The sequence below is a fragment of the Centruroides vittatus genome, unplaced genomic scaffold, assembly GCF_030686945.1.
Source record: "Centruroides vittatus isolate TY-2023 unplaced genomic scaffold, ASM3068694v2 contig_3078, whole genome shotgun sequence".
NCBI classification, from domain to species: domain Eukaryota; kingdom Metazoa; phylum Arthropoda; class Arachnida; order Scorpiones; family Buthidae; genus Centruroides; species Centruroides vittatus.
In genome coordinates, this window is record NW_027121980.1 from 23,493 (window position 1) to 47,676 (window position 24,184).

The window sequence follows — 24,184 nt, forward strand, 5'->3', positions numbered from 1 at the left end:
CAAAAAGAATATGAAATAAAATTATTTCTTAAAAATGGATAAATTTTGTCACCATCTTATGCGGAATTCACAAACCGAAACCAGGTCAATTCAATCTTCCTGTTCTTAGTGTTTTCTTTTATACTTTTAGTATGGTATGGCATTGAAAGTATAAGACGACGACAGTTTTACTCGTATAAGTTATGACACGCGAGCACACGAGAAAGCGTTGTACGAATACGTAAGTAATGACGTCATACTAACACGATTGACGAATATAACGTTGTCAGTTTACGAAAATATTGCGAATGCTTTTATTTTGTATTACCGAATCACATTCTCCGATGTTTAAATAGGAGTTATGCCGACAGTAACTAGTGTTTCTAAGATAGTTTTAAAACTAGCAAACTTTATTGTATACTAAACGTTTCATATTGCTTAACTTTATCGGAAATATTTGGTGCCGCCATCTGTTATCATATTTTCTTAAAAAATTTATATTTTTAACTATTATAAAATAGCAAAAATTTTGAGGCTACAGATGGGTTCTATAAAAAATTTTAATGCTAATAACGAGTAAAATCGTCATACTGGCGATATACACGGACCCCTTTATCTCCCCACCCCAGCGACCTTTAATTGTAAGAATTCAATAGCCTCAATATCCCTAATAAGCAAACCTCCCTGCAAAATTTCAGAAAATTTCGACAAAAAGCACGGGAGTTATTAAGCTTCGAATAGGGTGAACAAAATCGTGCCACATACACACACTAACATCCCAGGTCTTCATACAAAAAACACCCTGAATGTTTTTGCATTTCTCGTACGGTACTGTGTATAACTATTAAAGAATTGATATTCTTTGAGCAACTTTTAATCATTTAATACATTGCTACTTTCTGTGATGTTTAAAATACGTTTATGTTTTATTCAATAGATATTTCTCATGAATAATACAAGAACTTCGACAATATTCCAAGTAAAGTAATATGAGTTGAAGGACTTGAGTTTGAAGCGAATACATAAATTTGCAACGATTTCTTGTTAATTGAACGTGTCGTAATTTCCGTACACAAATAGAAATTAAAGTGAAAACGTTAACAAACTTACCATTTATAAAATAGATTTCGGCACAAGTAATACTTCCTATTCATTTAGAAATTTCTAAATGCAGAGTCTACTCAATAAAAGTGTCCTTCATAGTACTTCCTTCACGTAACCTATTATAATTCACGAGTTTTACAAAACTGTTTATGTATTTCGTCAAGAATTTTCTCTCTGTTTCCTTTTAGTTTATCCTATTTATCATTAGCGTTGACAATTTTTTTTATTTGGACGTGCTCATATTATTTTCGTGTCTTCTGCATAATGACTACCACTGTGTGATGTGAAATGCAGTGTTTCTCCATTTTCTCTATAATTTTCTGATATATTTTCTTTTCAAATATCCATTTTAGTAGATGATTACAACAATCCAGTTCTGTTGATAACAATTCCCTGTAATCATTTATTGATGGCCGGTGTTTAAAGACAATTTATATCGTTTACTTGTCTTTGAACACTGGTCATCCGTTACGTCGTGCAGTTATTAAGTAGTTTTTATTTATAAAGCTCATTAACTTAAATGTTCTAACATAATTCAGATTTTTCAAAAGAATGAGATGTGAATTGATATATTAAAGATTACTTTCAAATTTTCACACTCGTATATAGTACATTAAAATAACCATATAAAATGTTAGAAATTTACATAAAGACCTTTAAGTAGAAAACAAAACTGATTAAAAATGGTTTAAACGAGATAACTTATTGTATAGAAAAAATGAATACGAAAGAGAAATTTTTTGAATAGTGAAATGTAAATCAAAATCTCAGGGACATCAAAGCACTGGTGTTTGCAGTGAACCAACCGGTTCCGTCGTGTATGTTTTGTTTAAATGGGATTAATATGATTCCGTTGGTTTATAAAAGCTGGATCACTTTCGCTTCTTAACTTTTCTTTAATGCGAAGAACAAATAATTTTAACTGCGAAGAATAAGAATATTATTTCAAAATATAAATTACAATTTTTCAGGTTAGTTGTGATAAAACTTATATTTTCTAATATTAATTAATAGTTTGTAAACATTTACATCTTGGTTAAGCATAAAAACTGATTATGATTAAAAAAATTATTAAATTTTAGGTAATTATTTAAATATCTAAACAGGAAAAGCTGGGGTTTTTTTTGTCAGATTTATAACTATAAAGACAAAGGGAATATATAGGGCTTATATAAATTAATGTTATTTAGTCTTAGTTTAATAACGTAATTTTCGTACTTCATTAGCCTACCATGTATTACTTTAGTACGAGGACACGATTTCGGATTCTTGCTCAAAATGAAATATAGCATTTTCAACAATTATGAATAGCGATAGTGTTAACTATGACTTTTACTTCCGGCTGTTATATATAAAGAGGCGATCGGTCAAATAACGACCCCCAAGGATTTTACATTTTTTGACTTAGGACACTTTGAAACGTCGAGAATGCAAAAAAAAAAAAAAAAAAATCGGGGGTAATTTCTGTATGTGTGGATGTTAGTTTACATGTGTACGTATGGCACGATTTTGTTTACCCTCTTCGAATCTTAATAACTCCCGTGCTTTTTGTCGAAAATTTCTGAAATTCTGTAGGGAGGTTTGTTTATGAGGGGAATTAGTGTCATTCAATGTTGGTGAGTAAAGGTCGAGGGATGGACAGATAATGAAGATCGTGTATATCTCCAGTAGGGTCGGATTTAATGAGGATTTTACTCGTTATTAACATTTACAATTTTTCATAAAAGCCATCTCTTCTCTCTAAACTAATCATTTTGTCATTTTATAATAGTTAAAAATATAACAAATTTTTAAAATAAAATATCATAACAGATGGCGACACCAAAATTTTAAAATTTTAATTGTTGCCAGGAAAGTTGAGCAACTCGTCGCTGGCTTATATCACAAATAGAAGAATGCTTTGAAAGAGTGAGTTACAGACTTCGTTGGACTACCAAACTGACCCCGGAACAAAAAAGCGAAATACCCTGCTCTGGTATATTATTAATACTTACCTCCGCGAGCAGTAGTGATTTGAACATGATTGCAGTATCTCGGTTTTTAATTTACATTCATTAGAAGTTAGGAATTTCTTTCAATAAGTATTTTTTTAAAATATAGTTTTAAAACTTTTCTCACCTTTGTTCCTTCATTAAAGTAAAAATAAATAAAGAAGTTAAAGCGAATAAAAATGGCCATTCCTACAGAAATAGACAATATTATCTGAAAAGAGAAAGTCGAGATGAATTATAGTATTCGAGGTGGTTTACAAGTCGAGAAACGACTTCCGTCAATTGTTGAAAGTAGGTTATGGAGAATTTCATTTACATTATTTAACAAGCCATCACCTTAACTTTGACAAAATAATGAATTATGTTATGATATAAACATTAGAATTACCTGGAAAAAGTATTAGTGTTTCTTTTTACGAAGAGGCAATAATAACTATATTTAATACTACTAATAATAAATAATATATATTATATACTAAAATATTTGTATTTAAAAAAGCACAGTATGTAGAAACTCCGATGCAAACTCTCATATAGAAATTCCAATAAGTAGACTGAATATATACTGGAAATGAAGTCGGCGCAGTCAATTAAAAATATCGGAAAAATAAACAAAATTAAGATAAAGGTTACAATAGAAAGAAGATCGAATTATACAGGAAAATCTATGGAAGTGAATCATTCAACCCGAAAGACAGCCTTGAAAGGTCAAAGAAACGACTTATTGTTATTCAGACTGCGTGTTATTTTCCTTTATCTCAAGTTGGCGTGGAAATCCAAACATTACTCTGCAAACTGGGTTTATTTAAGTCGCTTAATAGCCTAAAAATCTTCTAGAAAAATTCATCAAATATAGGTTTCGTGTAATTAGAGTATAGCAGCCTACAGGAATTACATTTATGTATATAGGTATGTATATCTAAAGTGTATAGTCACATTATTTGCATAATAGCGTGACAATAAACAGCACGTTTTCAAAGTTTTTGTTGCGTGTTAACGAATAATTACTAATAATTCAAATAATAATAAATATTTTAAATAACTAATAATTTAAAATATATGCTCTCCACCACAAATTAGTAGTGGCTTGCGTCTGTACATCATACCTTTCCTTTAGTCGTGCTGGTTATCTTTCTAACACCTTTCGGGGGTAATATTTGAATTGAAGTTACGTGACTTCCGGTTTGCATCAGAAGTTCATATACAGTTAGCCGGGTCTCCTGCCTCTAAGGTTTCCAAATTTGATCTCGACATTCATCTATCTAACTCCGTTCCCGAGATTAAGCAAAAGATACCACAGACGGAGGGAAGAAAGTAGAAATTTATAGGACTACAATTATTTTCAATTGCAACCCAAAAAATAACACAGGAAAAAGTAATATTATTAGTTTTATAAAATCTATTATTCAAAATAATGCATCATGAACTTAACTTAGGCTATATATCATTACAATTACGATAGTGGTATTTATATAATAATAAATTAATTAAGTTCTTATATATTTTTACAGATATCGAATATGCTTATTGGAATTGCATATCGCTTTCTATCCAAAAGGTTTCATAAACACGGAATAAATGTCTCAAGACACCCGTCATGGTATATTATTTTGCCTATCTTCACGACATTGTTATCAGCTACAGGATTTCAAAATTTCCGTCTACAACTGGACGAAGATTCTCTAGTCCCATCCGGAGGGATTATCGACAAATACAAGTCGCGTTTGATGCAATTATTTCCCATAGATCTCGCATCAAATTTCGATCCCGCAAGATTATTGCACGTCATTCATTACGGAACCGTTATTGTCCAAGCGACGGACGGAGGCTCGATTCTACGAGAGTTTGTCTTTCGGGAAATTGTCACTTTGGATCGACGAATTCAAAATTTCTTTGTTGACGAAGACGAAAGATGGAACTACAAAGACATTTGTGCTAAAAATAATGGAAAGTGTTACGAAAATAAAATTCTTCGTATAAACAATAAACTGGAAGCATTGAAAAACGGAACATTTCGGTTGAAATATCCAATTGGCAAAACGAGCAGAGATTACGACGTTTTAACATTGGGTGGTGTGGAACTGAAAGAAGAGAGTTACGTAATATCTGCCAAGGCTGTTAAATTGTTCTATTTTCTAGACGATTCGAATAGATGGGCAGAAAAGAAAGCAGTCGCATGGGAAAATCAATTCGTAGACCTCTTGAATAGAGTAAACTTTTCTCATATCAAAATAAGTAAAGACGTGTCGCTTTCTGTGAACGAATCTAAAAAGCAATTGTTTCCCTCTACTCTAAAATATATTCCGAGTTCTGTTTTTTTGATGCTTACGTTTACCATTGTTAGTTGTTTATGGCCAGACTTTCTCCGAAGTAAACCGTGGACCGGAATCATGTCTTCGATAGCCACTGGAATGAGTGTAATATCGGGATTTGGCTTATTAGAGTATGCGGGTCTTAGGGTGTCTCCGATAACGAGTATGGTTCCATTTCTTATTTTAGGTAAGTCGTTTCCATCGTAGTGATAATAGACAATAATTCTTTAGTCTGAAGAGGTAGTTATTAACTATTCAAAATCAAATTTGAGTATTGATTTTGTTCCATGCAGTGAAAGTTTCAAGAGTTACATCCTAAATAAAAGTAAACGATATTATCTTAATATAAACTTTTTGCTTAAAACATGTAATCCTTTCACCTCCCGAAATACTGTCGATTCATCTGTTGATACTCCAAATATTGAAATATGCGAAAATGTCATTTCAATTAGGATTAGGTAGAAGACATATTCAACGAATAATATCGCTGCATTAAATGTAGTTGTTATATTACAAAAAATATTTAACAAGATAAAGTATAAAGCTCATGATAATTTTGATTAAGTCAACTTTATCACACGTGATAAAGACGTGATAGAATTGTTTATATTAAAAAGATTCATAATTTTGACAAAAACTTGCACTATTGCTTTTTAGTTATTACTAACGTTTATTTATTAATTTTTTTTATCATGTAATCAATTGCTACAGTTCGGACATAATAATAAAAGTGACATCTAACAAGTGACAGTAAAGTACAGTTTATCTACTTGTACTATCTAATAGAGCAGTGTTTCTCAAACTTTATGGACCGCGACCCCCTTCTGCACTTAAAAATTTCAAAGGACCCCCGAAGAATAAGTATGTGTCAAAAAACATCCCGGAGGGAGGGGGTTAGGCTCGTATTTAAATATTTATATTATTTTTATTATTTATATGTGCAATTTATTTAAGTAAAAATTATTTTATATATTTTTTATTTCTATTATTTCTAAACATGAATCCATAGTAAATTTATAAAATATTTGAAAAAATTGATCTGGCATCAATTTTTCAGCGACCCCAAATATTTTTCACGACCCCCTTGGGGGTCGCGACCCCCCCTTTGAGAATCACTGTAATAGAGGGTATCTACGTATTAACAAGAGTTTGAAATATTTTACATGTTGCTAATACTTTCTGTGTTTTTATGCAAATTTTTGTATGTTTTGTTATTACATAAAATAGTAATCTTCGAGTATCGTATTGTTAATTTTTCTAAATTTTAATTACAAGACTTTTTTACCGTCAATTGTATTTCAAATACAGTTGTTAAAATAGTCATAAAGCAAATATTCCTAAACAGATAACACTTTTTATTAAAACTTTTTTAAACGGCATCTGTGATCAGATTCTGAAAATTGTTTTTCTTCTGTAATATCCCACAAACGTTAATCTCTTTTATATTTGTATCTTCGAACACGTGTTTGTGTCTTTATTTCATCGTTTTCCGAATATCTGGAGTCCACACATTGAATATTTTCTTTCTATTTCTTCCTATTTTTCGCCAACTTCTTTGTTACACATAAAATTACAAGATTCACTTGTTGGTGTTCTGATTTCACACTTTTCTAAATCAGCCATACCTGTGAATTTCACGAATAGGATTTATGAATTGCAAAAGAAGTTTCTTGGCAAATATTGCAGAAAACTTAAAATATACTATTTTGAGTACATGTAAATCCCAGCAATAGAATATTAAAAGTTGTAAGTATTATTAGCATTATTCTCCTTCTGTTACAGTTGTAACTACAAATATACTGAATTATCCACTTACATAAACCTGTTTCTCATATTATGTAATTATTTAAATATCATATAAAAAATTTACATAAAAATTTCACTAAAAATTCATTATTTTTAGGTATTGGTATGGACGATACATTTGTTATGTTATCAGCGTGGATGAAAACCGATCCAAAGAAATCTGTGGAAGAAAGAATGGCCGAAACATTCACCGAGTCGGGTGTTTCCATCACAATCACTTCTCTGACTAATGTTGCATCGTTTTTAGTAGGAATATTCACCGCTACTATTCCTGTATATAAGAACCTTTGCGTGTTTATGGCAGCGTGTTTGATCTTCGACTACATTTATCAAATCACCTTTGTTGCAGCGATTATGGTTCAATGTGGAAGAGCAGAAGAACGTCAATTACATTCCTTGGTATTTATAAAATTCCCAGGTAAAGTATGTTTTCTGACAACAGAAAAATTTTAAACGGCTACATAAATACAAAATAATTCAATTTTATTTTAATATATTTTAATTTTTATGAAAAACATGTTTTATGAATTCTTAGCTAAATTGTAAGTACTTTTAAACATTGGTTATTATTTGCAATATACATTTGTCGGGATAAGTAATAAATTACTTAATGATCTATCATATAATTATACATTGAATCTTCCTTTAATTCCAGTAAGTAAAAGTTACTTCCAAAGAATTTTCTGTTTCTTGTGTCCAGAAGATCGGAAGAATGAGAAAGATAAGAAAATATCTGCCTTTCAAATCTTTCGAAACAATTTCAATCAACTGATGAAGAAGAAGTTGACAGCAATCATTGTTTTGTTAGTATATTTAATTTACTTCGGAATTTCGATATGGGGGTTGACAAAATTTTCTTACGATCAGGAATTAGAGATGAATTTAGTTCACGGTACATATCGATATAATTATTACAAAACGAAAGAAAAATATTACAATCAATATAACTACAGGTTACAATTGTTCATTACACAAGAACTCGATTATTCAAATCATACTGTACAACGAAATGTTGAAAATATGCTACAAACACTGGAATCGGATCCTCTGATCGTTGGATCTTTGACCGAATCCTGGTTAAGAAGCTATTTACAGTTTATGTCCGACAACAGAATTAATTCCTTTATCAACGGATATAACATTACAAATTCGGAAGATTTCGTTTTCGTTTTGCATAAATTATTCTTACGCATTCCAGAAGCGAAAAGATTCAGACAAGACGTCGTTTTCGATGATTCCTTCACCAGAATCATTTCCACTCGTTTCTTCCTTCAAACGAACGTTACAAGCAACGGAAGTCATTTCTACTATCAGTTTAAACACATTCAAGAAAAGTTGAATTCTTTCCCATTCACAACTGTGGTGTATCATCCGTTGTTTTATTATTTCGATGCTATCGACGCCATACCTACGACAGCAATTCAGACTTTAGGCATTGTCCTGTTAACCGTTTCTATTATATCTGCCGTGTTGTTACCAAACCTCATTTGCATCGTCTGTGTGTTATTCAACATAATATCGGTAGGAGCGGGTGTTTTGGGTTTTATGTTCATTTTTAATCTCGGATTTAATCTGACTTCCTTGGCTATTTTAATTGTAGTTATCGGATATTCTGTCGATTACGCAGCACACGTTTCCTGTGCGTATATATCTGCGAAAGAAAGTAGTCCCGACAAACGTTTGGAGAATGCAATAAGTTTGACGGCAATTCCCATCATACAAGGAAGTGTCACTACGATTCTTGCCATTGTAATAGTGTTGAACGTTTCGGAAAAAGAAACATTGTTATCGATTAAAGTTGTTATTTTAGCCTGTATAATTGCAGGAATTCATGGAATTACATTTGTGCCTATGACTATTTCAGTGATCGACAGGATTTTCCAATTATATTATTACTCTAAAGTCAAGTCGAAAGGGTCAAATTCTTTTATCTCTCGCCATATAGAAAGAAAAACAAATAAAACCACGAAAGAAATTAATGGAATCGATAACATGTGCGTGACTTCTAATGATTTATAATATTTGGGAATACGTTATAAATTAAACTGCTGAATTAATTTTTAATATGGTTTTATATTAAATCTGTGTTATAGACGCAATATAATATAAAATACTTTACAGACGATAGCTTACAGTCGGAATATATTTACGATTTATTTTATAGTTCAATCATTTCGAGTAATTAAGGAAAATATCTTGAAATTAAATAGATTAAGTTTGATTAGGAATGTTACAAATTATAGATGCGCCTTTAAATGTATGAATAGAGGAAAAGAGATTGTTAATAAACTGAATATAAATAATTAAAAATAAAGAAAATCGTCTTACGAATGCCAAAATAAGAAAATGCCATCAATCATAAATAAACCAGCAACGAGTTGCTGAACTTTCCCCGGCAACATTTCTAATTTTGACAACGCCATCTGTTATCATATTTTATTTTAAAATATTTAATATTTTTATCTATTACAAAATGGCAAAAAGCTTAATTTTGAGGGTGGATGGCTTTTATAAAAAAATTCTAAATGCTAATAACGAATAAAATCGTCATTAAGTTCGATCCTACTGGAGATACCACGATCCCCATTATCTCTCCACCCTTCAACCTTTAATCACCAAAACTTAATAGCGTTAATCTCCCTAATAAACAAACTTCCTTGCAGAATTTCGGGAATTTCCGACAAAAGCACGGTAGTTATTAAGCTTCAAACAGAGTACACAAAATTCTGCCCCCTCCACACACACAGACATGTAAATTAACATCCACACGTACAGAAATTACCATCAGATTTTTTGCATTTCTCGAAGTTTCACGGCGTTCTAAGTCCAAAAATGTAAAAATCTTACGGATTATTTCTTGACCCTTCGCCATACTTTCCGTCTGTTGTATATAGCAGCCGGAAAAGTAAAACTCAGAATATGAACTTTTTCAAATAGATCCATTCGAAGACACCACTGTATTTCGGTGTTCATTGTTGAATGGTCACTATTAACAATCAAAATTTTCAAAGCGTATAAAGAGCACATTCTGTACTGTACAAACAATGCCATAAAACAAAAACACATAATTTTATTTATTAGTTAAAATAATAGTGCCATTGCCTCGTTCATCAAGTGACAGTCTATTGTAAAAATACACACAATTCCAGCCGAATCTAATGTATTTTCGAGTTGGCATTATAAAGTGAGACGTCCTTAAACAAGTTATTTTTTTAATGTTTTTTTTAATGTTATTTTACTAGAAGTTTACATAAAATATGCAAATGGTTATATAAATCTTGTGTTATTCAGTCATAAGCATTTATAATTATTAATATTGATCGGTTGAATTTACAGTAGACCATATTCATATATTCATGTATAATCTATTGTAAACCTAATGTTAGAAAAGTAAATATTAATTTGGAAATAAAAATGGAAAAGATAAAAAAGTGAAAATGTTTATTTATTCATTAATTTTCTCACATCATTTACATAGGGCAAGTTCGGGAGAGATGGACCATTTTAGAAATAAGCAGAATTGTATGAATAACGTCAAACTACATTGTCGCAAGTACAGTACAATAATACCTTAATGATAAACAATTGCAATAAATGTGACTTGCGTAGAAAAAAGTCTAAAGTTAGCAAAGTTAAATAAGATCTAAAAAGTACCGTAATATTTGAACGTGACACAATTTTAATTTGGCAGAAATGTTTTTTTATGTGTAAAATGTACTAAACCGGAGAATAAAGTTTTATCATTAATGTTTTGTTTTCTTCCTATTCCCATTTTACGCAGGTCTATCGCTTCTGTATAGCATGGGCCAACTAACCCATAGTGATGTGGGATAGATCAGATGAACGATCTACTTGTATATGTTTTTATTAATTAATAACAAATTTATTTATGTATTTTTCACCTTTATACTAATACTTGTTGTTAGTATATGTCACCAGCATACTATAGTACAATTTTTATCGGTATTACTATAAATAAGAAAAATATATAATATTTAAAAGGGGGGTCCATCTCTCCATTTACTATACAAATTCGTGATAACTTATTATTTTTAATCAAATCTGAATATAGTTAATATCTAGGCAAATCCTAACTGAAATTTTTCTTTCGAAGGAAAAACTCTTATGCTTTAATATATTTATGAAACTCTTCCTTCTTCTTTTATAAGCAAATAAATATTATGCAAATAAATGTGTGTTGAATATGTTTCAAATTATACCACAGTATTGTAGAAGCTCCTGAATCCGTCATCAATGGGACCGTGTCGGAATATCGAGAATGCCCAACCATCGGACGTTTTGTATTTTCGCAAAATTTCATAATTTATAAGAGAACCGAACTTTTTCGGCATTGCTGTAAATTTTGCATATTGCAAGCGTACAACCAGCGCACTGTGTTGTACGTTTCCAATTTGTTTAGGCATGCTCTTTATTCATTGATACGATGCAGTGTATGGTTTTATTGGAATATGACTGATGAAAATACTTAGAAAAACGTCGATGAACTCATTATTGAATAAGAACGGAAGAAACGCAGTTTATGATAGGCAATGTATGGCTCTTCTCGTGACAAGGTTTGGCCACCTCTGCAACATATACAAAAACAATGTATTATGTGACTTTTTCTTTCATTTTTTAATCAATTAACGCAATCAACAAGTGATTAATTTCAGTAATGATGATTTACAATTGGAAACGTTCTACTGTGAAAGAAACACAATATCAAATGTTTGCATCATTAGTTTCCGGACACGGCTGACTCCTTGAATTGCAAACAGCGAAAAATGTCTGATAATGTGAGAATTCAATTCCGTTTTACTCGCTAGAGACATTGAGAAATGTAATTTAAGTGAAAGGAGTTTAATGATTTATAAAGTTGTATTTATTCTGTACACAATCTTTCAAAACGTTTTATACGTGATGTAACTAAATTATCGAATTCGCATTAAATAAACACGCACAGAATTAAGTCATCATCAAAGTATGCATACATTTATTTCAGACATCATTGACATCTTTACGTTCCTATTGTTAATTCCTATTTTTCATAGGTAAATATGCAAATTACCGAATTTCCATACGACTACCTGTTTCTTATCTATGCGTAGGGCATTCAATATACCGATTTGAAATTGAAATTACCAACTCGTCCCTATGCATCATCCATTGTTCTACAAGCGGATTATGCGATGATTTTATTTTCGTTTTAATAATTTTATGCCGGTTATACGCAGGAAAATACGGCTGTACGAATTTTAAATAATCCATAATTTTATTGTATTTTTTATTAATTTTATACAAAGTTGTGTTTATAATTAAAATATTATTTATTGCAGTTACAATATGAAATTTAAGAAATCGCTGGTTTCATTGATGTCAATTATCCGTAATTCTATTCGAGTGTATAATATTTTGCAAGTATTAGTATGATTATTTTGTCAAAAGTTAGATTTTAATATTTTATATTAAAACCGGTTTTGAAACACAATAAGTATTTATACCACGCTTATACTGTAATGTCCTAGTTGCTGTACTATTTCTAACATCGTGACATTGAGCGGTACAACTGTACTTAATCCCCGACATTTTGACGAGTTTTAAATTCGTATTAACAATAGTTGGATTAATACACTATTCTTTCGTAATCATTTTAGCATTAAAACGTAAATGTATGCAATGTTTCGAATAGACGACCTTTATTATATAATATTTTCATGTAATATGGAAATTTTAATAACAGATATTTTACAAAGTTTAATATTATTCCGCAGATAAATATTGGTGCCATTAAAATAGAAGCTAATTAAGCTGTTTGTGGTGATATTTTTTAATAATTGTAGCTCACAATGATGAGCGGGTAGTGAAGAGATCCGACATATCCGGATAAGACTGGGTTCGAACCGGGAATTATACGCTGACGCATATTCCACCTCTTCCAGATTTAATGCACCTGCAATGTTTCCTGAGTGCCGAAAAAATTACGTATAATATGATAATATGGACTATTGTACTATTATTTTGTATAAACAATAAAATCAAATAAAACTTTTCGAGCAAGAAACACAGCAAAGTTCTATGACGCTCCTAAGAGGTGTTGTAGTATAGACACGTGCAAGGCATCACCTGCAACGAAGGAATTAATTTTAATGAAGTTATACAAAAATTTAATATTATGAATATTTTGTTTATAGAATACGTTTTAATTATTCTAAAATTAATATATATTTTTTATTTTTAGGAAACATTTCTTTATATTTTAAGTTGGTTGATGTGTACATAGTTATTTTTATATAATTGCTTGATATTATAGGTGAATTCTGTTATCATTTTATATTATTGAGGAACGACCTTTAGCGATTTGTCTGTTTAAACAAATAAAAAGGAATGATGTAAATAAAAAAATATCTTATTTTCCGGGTGCAATGACATGCCAAATGTAAATATACTAAGAATCTTCAAAATTACCTATAAATGACACTTATAAAGTTCAAAAATGAAATTATAAAAATTCATATAATAAAATTCACTTAAAGTAACTTTACTTTAAATAATTAAGATAAAAGGAAGAATAATCATAAAGCATATTTATATATTTAACCTTCATATTTTTTATGAATCTCGTTAACATTATTGGGTCAATAGGAAAAAATCCTTGTAACAATTCCTAAAATTATTTATTTAATTTCAAATTTTGATTTATAATAAATTACTTTAGGTAAAATAATTTAAAATGTTTAACAGGAAGAAAATATTTTTTATTAGTAGTAAAACAAAGATATTTAAAAAGCTCTCACAAGTTATTCTATTGGTTTATTGTAAAATTCATCTTAAATTTGCATTAAATTCAAGGTAAGATTTTAAAAAGAATTTATTTTATTATGTATATTTGACGTTTTTTCTATTGTTGAGATCATTATCTGTTGAGCATTTATCATAACGGTAGTTTCATACTAAACAATAGTAACTGACAGAGGAGAACCTTGCAACGAAAGCCTTGCGATCACTCAAACAGGATTGGCGATCGAGTTGTGCCTGACCCAAATTTTTCGTTAATCTCACTTAATCGCGTTTTATCTTTAGTAATGAATTTTAATTAAGAATAAACATTTAAAAAAATGTACTAAAACCTTATCTTGATGAACAGTACACTGGCACTGATCCCAATTTCCAGTTTTATTTACTTTCACTACCATGAACGGATTATTTTACTTTTTGCGTGATAGCTTCATCACTTGCTGCTGCTATTGATATCGACCCATTCGAATAAACTTCTTCCTTTTTCCTTATCAAATATATTACATATTGATATACTTTTCAGGGTGAGTATTGCTTTTTTTATTTTTTAACTTTAATTGTCTTTAAGCCATTCGAATCTCTACGGGAAAGTAAATTGAATTTTTTATTTATTTTAAGTGAAAGTAAATTAAGTAACTAAACAATTTTTTATATGTTACTTTATTTTTACTTTAGAAAATAAATAGTTACCGTGTTTAAAAATAATAGAATTTCGAGTTTTATCACCGTAACTCGATCACTAAATTACATTAATTTATTGTAAATTAACAATATGCTGCGGCATAATAATAGTTCTATTTTTATACAAATACTATTCTATTGACTTACAGATTTTTATATATTTTACAGGTAAGAAATATGATGATAGGAATTGCTTACCATTATCTTTCTCAAGCATTTCAAAAACACGGAATAAATATTTCACGGAATACTTCGTGGTATATAACGGTACCCATTTTCGTGACTCTAATATTAGCAACGGGACTTCAAAATTTCCATCACGATCTAGACGAAGATTCCATAGTTCCAACCGGAGGAATTATCGACAAGTACAAATCACGACTGATGCAATTGTTTCCCACCAATTTTAAAAGGAATTTCGACCCGGCAAGAGTATTACGCAACATTCATTACGGAACTGTCATTGTCCAAGCTTTCGACGGAGGATCGGTTCTTCGAGAATTTATCTTTCGAGAAATCGTAAGTTTGGATCGAGAGATTCAAAACTTCGTTATTAACGAGGAAGGTTGGAAATACAAAGACATATGCGCGAAGAACGAAGGAAAATGTTACGTCAACAAAATACTTCTGCTAGAAAACAAACTTAAAGAATTCAAAAGTGGAACATTTCGGTTGAAATACCCCAATGGCAATATCAGCAGAAATTACGACGTTTTAACTTTGGGTGGTGTAGAACTGAACGAAGAAGGTTACGTCTTATCTGCCAAGTCTGTTAAATTGTTCTATTTTTTATACGATTCGAATAAATTAGCAGAAGAAATAGCCATAAAATGGGAAAATCGATTCGTGGACACGGTGAATAAACTGAACTTTTCTTATATTAAAATTAATAAAGACGTGTCTCATTCCAGGGACGAATCGAAAAAGCAACTGTTTCTGGCTACCCTTAAATATATTCCGAGTTCTCTTGTATTAATGATGACATTTACTATTGTCAGCTGTTTAACACCAGATTTTCTGCGAAGTAAGCCTTGGACCGGAATCATGTCTTCGGTATCCACCGGGATGAGTATAATTTCGGGGTTTGGTTTATTACAGTATGCGGGTATTGGAGTGTCTCCTATGGAAACAATGGTTCCGTTTCTGATTTTAGGTAAGTCGTTTTGTATATTTAATCAACTAATATTATGTAAAACCTTATCGCAGGAGCAAAGCCCGAAAACGGTCATTAACCAAACACTACAAAAACACTACAAGTTTAGTTTTTAAAGTTTTATAACTGTCAAAGTACGAAATTCAATTATTTGTCGTTAATTGTTTTGTCATGTCCGAACCTAGGTTTTGATAATAAAGACTATCTAAATTGGTGTAACCATCAATGCCTAAGTAAAGCAGCTGTTATATTACTTCATTCAATGTTGAGTCAACATTTCTGAAAAAAATAATAATAATTAAATTAAAAAGTCCTGTGTAGCAGCCTAACTCGGCCTAACACTGATGATAATAATCTCTTTTATGAAACAATTATCGATTAAAATTCTGTAAAGATCTCTTCGAATATTACAGGAAGACATTATTCACGCATTATTGTAAATTTTTTCCTTTAAAAATAATAAAAAACTTATTTAAAATACGATCTAAAATTGGTCAATTTAGATTATCGAATAATCCGGGAAAACTTCGACTTTATTTATGAAATTTAAAATAATATTTTTAAAGAAAAGTTGTAAAAATAAATTAGGAATAATTCAAACTTATCTAACTATTGCCTCTGACTAGCGTGTAATAGTTATTCTTCTATTTCTTTTTTACTGTAGTTCACTTGAACTAATTTTTCTTTATTGTTGTGACTGTGTGTTTATAAACATTATCAGAAACTAGGTTAAAATATAATAAGGTTGAATATGACTCTATTTCCTTATGTCATCGATAATAATCCTATTTATGTTCTTGTTAAGTTATATATGAGAAAAGTTAGTTATTTTGGTTTCAGACTGGAAAGATAGTTACGAAAGTCAATATCTTTGTGTTTTTCTGCATTCGATGGCTGTTATATCGAGTTATTTCCCAAACTTTTCAGGTTTACTTTTTAAATCGCTGTCGTTTTATTTTGTGCTTTTAACTTTATTGTGAAACAGATAAGACTGCGGACAAACACAACAACCGCATCGTATTGTTTATATATTGTACGACGGTATTGTATTGTACGGTTTAAATGTAAGTGTAGTATAATTTACCCGCGCCTCTTACCTTTCGTATCAGATTTAAATGATTATAAGTTTACGTTTTCAATAAGACCGACAGACGATTGCATGAAACAGTAGTAATACTGTTACCCAGTAGTAGTAATTAAATTCGTAAAATATCAAGAAATCGTATTATTTCGGCAACTGAATTACAATATTTTCCGTATTAATTCGATTTATTAAGTGTAATTCCTTGTTTTATCTCTGCTCGAATGTAAATCTAAAAGGTTGTAGTACAAATGTACATTTTTTCCCAACGATACAATTAGAAATCCTCTATAAAAAAATGTTTTCCTCCCCTTAGAATGTAGTAAAATGCTCGAAATTTTGTTACAATTTATTACTTTTAAGTCTAGGTGTACATTTCCAAATTGAAATTTTGTACAAATTTTGATTTATAATTTAAATACAGTTCTATAATGTCTTCCAGCATTTTATAAAGATAATGTACAGCATTTTTTAAAATTTATTTTAATAAATTTAATAGACGACTTATTCTTTCGTGTATTAAATTTGCGTGATTCATTTATCAGTCAATACTTTATTTTTAGTTTAAAAATTAGCTATACCATTGATGATAAATGAGGAAAAACTTGTTTTCAGTTAGGATAATTGTCTTTCTGTTCGGCAATACGTGAATATAATATAATGTACAGGTCATTTAAAAATATCGCGGATTTCAGAATCTGTAGGAGCTTTACTTTCATTTTTTTCTTTAGATAATTTATTAGAATACAATCTGAAATGTTTATAAATTGAATAAAGATGAAATTAACTCTGGTAGAATTTTCAATAAGTTGATACGAACTGTAGAAAATTCGTTTTACTTTATTCAAAAACAATACGAATTTACTAGAAGCTGTATGTGTTAGGGAGGAAAGAAGTGCCTGGGTAATATCTTTAGTGATACGAGGAAATAAATCTAATCAAGGAAATACAATAAATAAATGATAAAATTCGGCATTACACTGAGAAGTATGACCTTTGCAGCAGTGACATTTGCATTGTATACAATATTATGCGATGGCCAATATGACTTTTCCGGTAAAATTTTTTTAACTGTGACCTTCAATTGTGTATATATACCGCATATTTTCGTGTCTATATTAATTTATATCTTTTTATAAGTTGCAGTGGCATTGTTATTGAACGTGTTACTTTAAATTTAGATAAGTAATTTATAAATATAGCAATAAAAAACTGAGTGCGAGTGTACTTATTTTCGTGAAAAAACAACATTAACCTTGATATTTTCAGTACACCTGACATGATTATTCTATTGCTATCGAGCTTTTGATATATTATTTAAAAACATATGTATCAATAATAATTTAGAGTTTACCATTTAGTAAGGTTTTTTTTTATCTATTTCATGGAAAGAATGCAAATTTAAGAAGGCAATGTCATTCTATTTAAAATTTATTTTGTATACTAGTACTTTCTATATATTAACAGGACTTATTATATAAGTTCTGTTAATATATAGAAAGTACTAGTATACAAAATAAATTTTAAATAGAGTTAAAAAGAAAAAGGTTAAAAAATTAGTAATGTCATTCTATTTATAATGAAAAGAAACATTAGCATACTTACTAATGATATTTTAAACAGAATGATATTTATGAAATAATTATACTGTATTCGGTTACATATACTTTCTCTTTCTTTCTTATTTTCTCAATTAAAAACTGTATTTAACTTTAATCTACACACCTACAACACACATAAACTCTTTTATATATTGTATTTGTATACATTGCTTCTCTTATTTAATGAATTAGATTAAAAATAGTTTACGTATGATAATTTCATTTGTATTCAAATTAATTTTAGGTATTGGTATGGACGATACATTTGTCATACTAAAAGCGTGGATGAAAACCGATCCCACGAAATCTGTGCAGGAAAGAATGGCTGAAACGTTCTCAGAATCGGGCGTATCTATCACCATTACTTCTCTCACCAACATTGCTTCATTTTCTGCGGGAATATTTATTGCTACTATTCCTATGTATGAAAAATTTTGCATGTTTATGGCGGTATGTTTGATCTTCGATTATGTTTATCAAATTACCTTCGTTGCAGCCATACTAGTTCTATGCGGAAGAGCAGAACAATATCGTTTACATTCCTTGATATTCATAAAATTTCCAGGTAAGATATTTTAATGTATATGTAACACGTAGAACGTTTATTTATTCAGATCTTCTAATTGTCATTTTGTCCGTTACAAGAGGCGGATAAAACAGGAAATCATTTCCGTTATTATCAAATTTAACATATTTACAGTTATTTAATATTAAAAATATCAAATTTTAAATTACACATTCATATTGAAACTTTATTGTCATTTTCAAGATTGGTATTTAAAATTTAATTATCAAATTAATAAACAACTGGAACTTCAGAACACCAATCTCCAGAAGTACCATACACGCTGATAAACTTATCTTTCTCGAAAGGTTAAATACTTTATGAAAAAATATAAAGAAAACTTACAATTCTTAAAGATGATGTATTGCCCAAACAGATGCACAACATGATAACACAAAATAAACTAACGAATGAAATATCTTAATAGAGGCATTAACACTATATAGGCTACAATTAAATGGGTTAACAAAGAGAGTCCAGGTTGCATTTTTGACTTTTTTTTTAGTAAAGTACATTTTTGTTAAAAAACAATACAAAAGGCTAAAATGAAAGATTCAAATAAACGTGTGAATTCAGAAACTATATCCAATATCTGGTTATTAATTTATTCTTTTAAGAACTGCGTCATCTGCGTACACTAACACGTAAATTTCCTTATTCTCACAAATTTGGTAAATAATTTATCAATTACAGACACTAAATACATTGGACGAGAATTATCTACATCAGGGGTGGCCAACAAGTCGATCGCCGATCGACCGATCGATCGCGAAGTCAATTTTGGTCGACCGCTCGCGGTGTCTTTACTTTATGTGTTACACTTGTAACTGAACGCAACGCCTAAACGTAACAAGCAAACGCGACAGTATGCATGTAGTTATGACTCGACTCATAGAAAAACAGCCATTTAGCTTGAATATTTGGTACTGTCATACGGTAGCTTCTTTTCTTTAGTACATGTATTAACAATATTATTACTATTTTTCCCATTATTATTAAGGTAATAAAATAGATTCTAAATCTCTCTTTATCTGTAGCTAATTCGAATTAATAAATATTGTTAATAATTACTCATGTTGTTTTAATTCCCCTGGATGTGAGTTTTTTGGCCCGTTAAATAATTATGTTGTTTTTACGTAGGTAGATATACAGAGTGTTTCGGTACGACGTGCACTCCCGCGATCGATAGATTAACAAAGAATAAATCTAAAAATCTTATATCATTCTTCCATGATAGTCTTCAATCAAATTATCAGCCATACTGTACTTTTTCATATTTACGAACAAATAGTACCACAACTTATACATTGCAATTGATTTAAAAAAATTAAATTATATTGTAAGTTACTAAAAATCTATCTTGAAAGATTTTTTTAGGTACCGCCTGTACGGAATGAACTGGTAGCTACAAATATCAAAAGTTGGGTCTGGAAATTTATTTTTTTACGAGCCTTATATCTCGAATACTTAATAAGTGATTTAAAAAATAGAAAAATAGTTTTGAATATATTTTGCTTATCTACCCGTAGCTCGCGGGAGTGCACCTCGTACTGAAATACCGTATAAACGTAGTATGTATTACGCACCTCCCCCTCTCCACTTAGACTATGCCTATGAAAACAAGTCGATCGAGACACATTTTAGGATAAAAAGTAGATCTTATGTACACAAAAGTTGGCCACCCCTGATCTACATCATCGACATTCCCTTTCGACAGATAGACATTTTGTTTAGTCTTTCACTTTTACTAAATAGCTCCAAAACAAAATTTCCATAAAAGAAACAAAAATATTGCAATTTTAACACGTAATTTTTGATGAATATTTGTTACTTTTTGGAATAGGAAAAAGAAATCAATAAATGGCACACTATTTATGGACATTTCTTTCATTATTAAGTAACATTTTATTATTATTTTTTTTGTTGTTGTTAATAAATTATACCTAGTTGGGTTACTGCTTTAACTAAATTCCAAATGATCGAGACTTAATTTATCAATTTCAATAAGTAACAAGTTTGACAATGCGCCAAATGATTCAGCGACATTAATATTCCATATCGAAATTTTACGCTTTACGGGATTTCAAAGTTCTTTAGTCATCGTCTTATTAATTGATACATAAATAAGTCAAAACTGGTTGTGCGATCAGAACCCGTCACCAACACGACGTAAAAATTAGTAATTTCTTTCAAAACAAATGGTGTGAAACCGAAAACTAAATCAAAATGACGCAAAATTAAACTTCTCACTTTTATCACCGTGAAGTAAGCCTACAATAATTTCAAATTAATAGACGGTAATCACTACAAAATTCGTTTAACAATTTACTTGAATGAAACGTCAATTCTAATTTATTAACTTCGTTAAATTTGTCAAAGAAGATTGATGTTCCGGCTCTTTCATTCGAATATTAAATCAACACCTATCGTAAGTGTTGATTTTAATACCCAAATGAAAGAGCTAATGCCGTAAACACTAAGAAAACCACATTTTTCATTAAAATAAATGAATTATTTATATATTTTTAGTCATTAAGTAGTTTTTATAATTATAAAAAACAACCAATAATCATCACTGTTTTGGAAAGAGAAATTAAATAAATGTATAAAACTCTGTAATGAAACAAAATAAATTCTATAAAGTCACAATGTATGCAATACACGAAGCACAGAGCCCTTTTCAAAATGGGCAAGCTTTAGCTAGTATTTTCACCGTGCAATGCTTGTCATTATATGTATTTTAAGTATACTTATCTATACTTATACATTACTCAAGACGTAATAACGACTACCAATTTATTTATTACAATATATTTTTAACTATCGTAAGAATGAAAATGGGTCACAATCATTTTATATTTTATTAAACTTTTCGCAGATCTCCTAACGTTGTCCAGGCAACTCGAAATTAATTTTAAATTGCCACGGACCGTCAGTGGTTCGAAGGACCCTAGGGGTTCTGAGGAACCACTTTGAAAAACATCGACAAGACCAATTCTTATACCTCCATTAGATGCTCTCTGTAAACTGTTATACAAAGAACTTTAAACCTTCCATTGTTTCGTTAATTATATTCCCGAATTCTGAAAAATCAATTATATTATAAAGTAGCAGTTTAACAGTTTAACTTTTATCGATACACTCAGTTAATTGAGCTAAACTTTCCAGAGGAGAACCATTATTTTAAACCTCTTCTGTAACACATTGTTTAGTATAGGCTACTTCTATTTAAAACACCAATATTTTCGGTTTAAGTGAATAATGACAAATCTGGAATATTAACTACTTTTTATTATATCAGATAAGATTTATTATTTTTCAAAATAAATTATAAATCATTGATTAATTACAGATTCCATTTTCCTTCATTTCAGAAAACGAAACTTTATTACAGAGAATTTTCTGTTTCGTACGTCCAGAAGATTCGAAGAACGAAAAGGACAACAAAACTGTAATCACTCTCACAAAATTTGTCGACATTTTTAACACACTGATGAAGAAAAGGTTGACAGCAGTCATTGTTCTGTTGGTGTATTTTATTTATTTGGGAATTTCGATATGGGGATTAACGAAATTTTCGTACGAACAGGAATTAGACATGAATTTAGTTCACGGTACTTATCGATATTATTATCATAAAACGAATGAAAAGTATTATAATCAATACAAATACAGATTACAATTGTACATCACAGAGGAATTAGACTATTCAAATCCCACGACTCAACGAAATGTGCAAGATATGTTACAAACTCTCGAGTCGGATCCTCTAATCGCTGGATCTTTGACCGAATCCTGGTTCAGAAGCTATTTACAGTTTATTTCAGACAATAGAATTAATTCTTTTATCAACGGATATAATCTTACAAACTCGGAAGATTTCATCTTCGTACTTCGAAAATTATTCTTACGCATTCCAGAAGCGAAAAGATTCAGACACGACATCTCTTTCAATGGCAACTTGACGAAAATCGTTTCTAGTCGTTTCTTCTTTCAAACAAACATTACGAAAAACGGAAGTGATTTTTACAATCAATTTAATAATTTTAGAGAAAAGTTGAATTCTTTTCCGTTCTCCACTGTCGTGTATCATCCATTGTTTTACCATTTTGATATTCTTGACGCCATACCTACAACTACGATTCAGACTTTATGCATTGTGTTGTTCACTGTTTTTATTATATCCTGCACCATGCTACCAAATGTCATTTGTATTGTTTGTGTATTGTTCAGCATAATTTCGGTAGGAGCCGGTGTTATGGGTTTCATGTTCCTTTTAATTGTTGGGCTTAATATCACCTCTGTGTCTGTCCTGATTGTTGTTATCGGGTATTCTGTCGATTACGCCGCACACGTTTCCTGCGCATATATATCTGCCGCAGAGAATTGTCCGGATAAACGTTTGGAGAATGCAATAAGTATGACAGCAACTCCAATTGTACAAGGTAGTATGACTACGATACTCGCAATCATAGCGGCGTTAAATGTTTCGGAAAAAGAAACACTGTTGTCCATTAAAATTATCATCTTAGCCTGCATAATCGCAAGTATTCATGGGATAGCATTTGTTCCCATAATTATCTCGTTGATCGATAGAATTTTTCAAAAGTATCATTATTTAAGAAGCAAATGGGAGAGTTCAAAGACCAGCGCCAAGGAGACAGAGAGGAACATGAACACATCCGCACAACAAAGTACAGGAATTAATATCATCTACGTGACTGATAGTACTTTGTAAGTTTCGGAAAGCATTGTAAATATAAAATCTTTAGTGTCATTTATATTGGTTTTGCTATAAAAGTATTGTCGATTGTCAAACATAAAAATGTTTTCCAGATAATAACTTTTAGTATAATCATATTCATAGCATTTGTATACAAGAAGAATATTACTTTATACATAAAAATATAAGATACTATCCATCCATAAACTTAGTGATTTTGTATGAGGGCAGCTGCAATTTTTCCTATTATATTGAACCATGCAATAAAAACGACCCGAAGAAGATTAATTAAAACACCAATCATAAAACTGGATATTTGTTCTCCGAGCAAATGCAATCGAAACTGAAATACAATAAATTGGGATGTTAATTATACTTTCTGATCTGTTATAT

At 30.3% G+C, this 24,184-nt stretch overlaps 2 protein-coding genes across 2 annotated transcripts; both read left to right on the forward strand.

The window, feature by feature from the left end:
* The first annotated feature begins 4,594 nt into the window (after positions 1 to 4,594).
* Positions 4,595 to 9,211, forward strand: LOC136973060 (patched domain-containing protein 3-like). Its single transcript, XM_067267747.1, has 3 exons — positions 4,595 to 5,573; positions 7,290 to 7,591; positions 8,060 to 9,211. The coding sequence occupies exons 1-3, from the start codon at positions 4,595 to 4,597 to the stop codon at positions 9,209 to 9,211; spliced, it is 2,433 nt and encodes an 810-aa protein (XP_067123848.1).
* Positions 9,212 to 14,845: 5,634 nt separating this feature from the next.
* LOC136973061 (patched domain-containing protein 3-like) lies at positions 14,846 to 23,806 on the forward strand. Its single transcript, XM_067267748.1, has 3 exons — positions 14,846 to 15,821; positions 18,748 to 18,953; positions 22,421 to 23,806. Exons 1-3 carry the CDS (start codon positions 14,846 to 14,848, stop codon positions 23,804 to 23,806), a joined length of 2,568 nt encoding a protein of 855 aa, XP_067123849.1.
* The last annotated feature ends 378 nt before the right edge of the window (positions 23,807 to 24,184 follow it).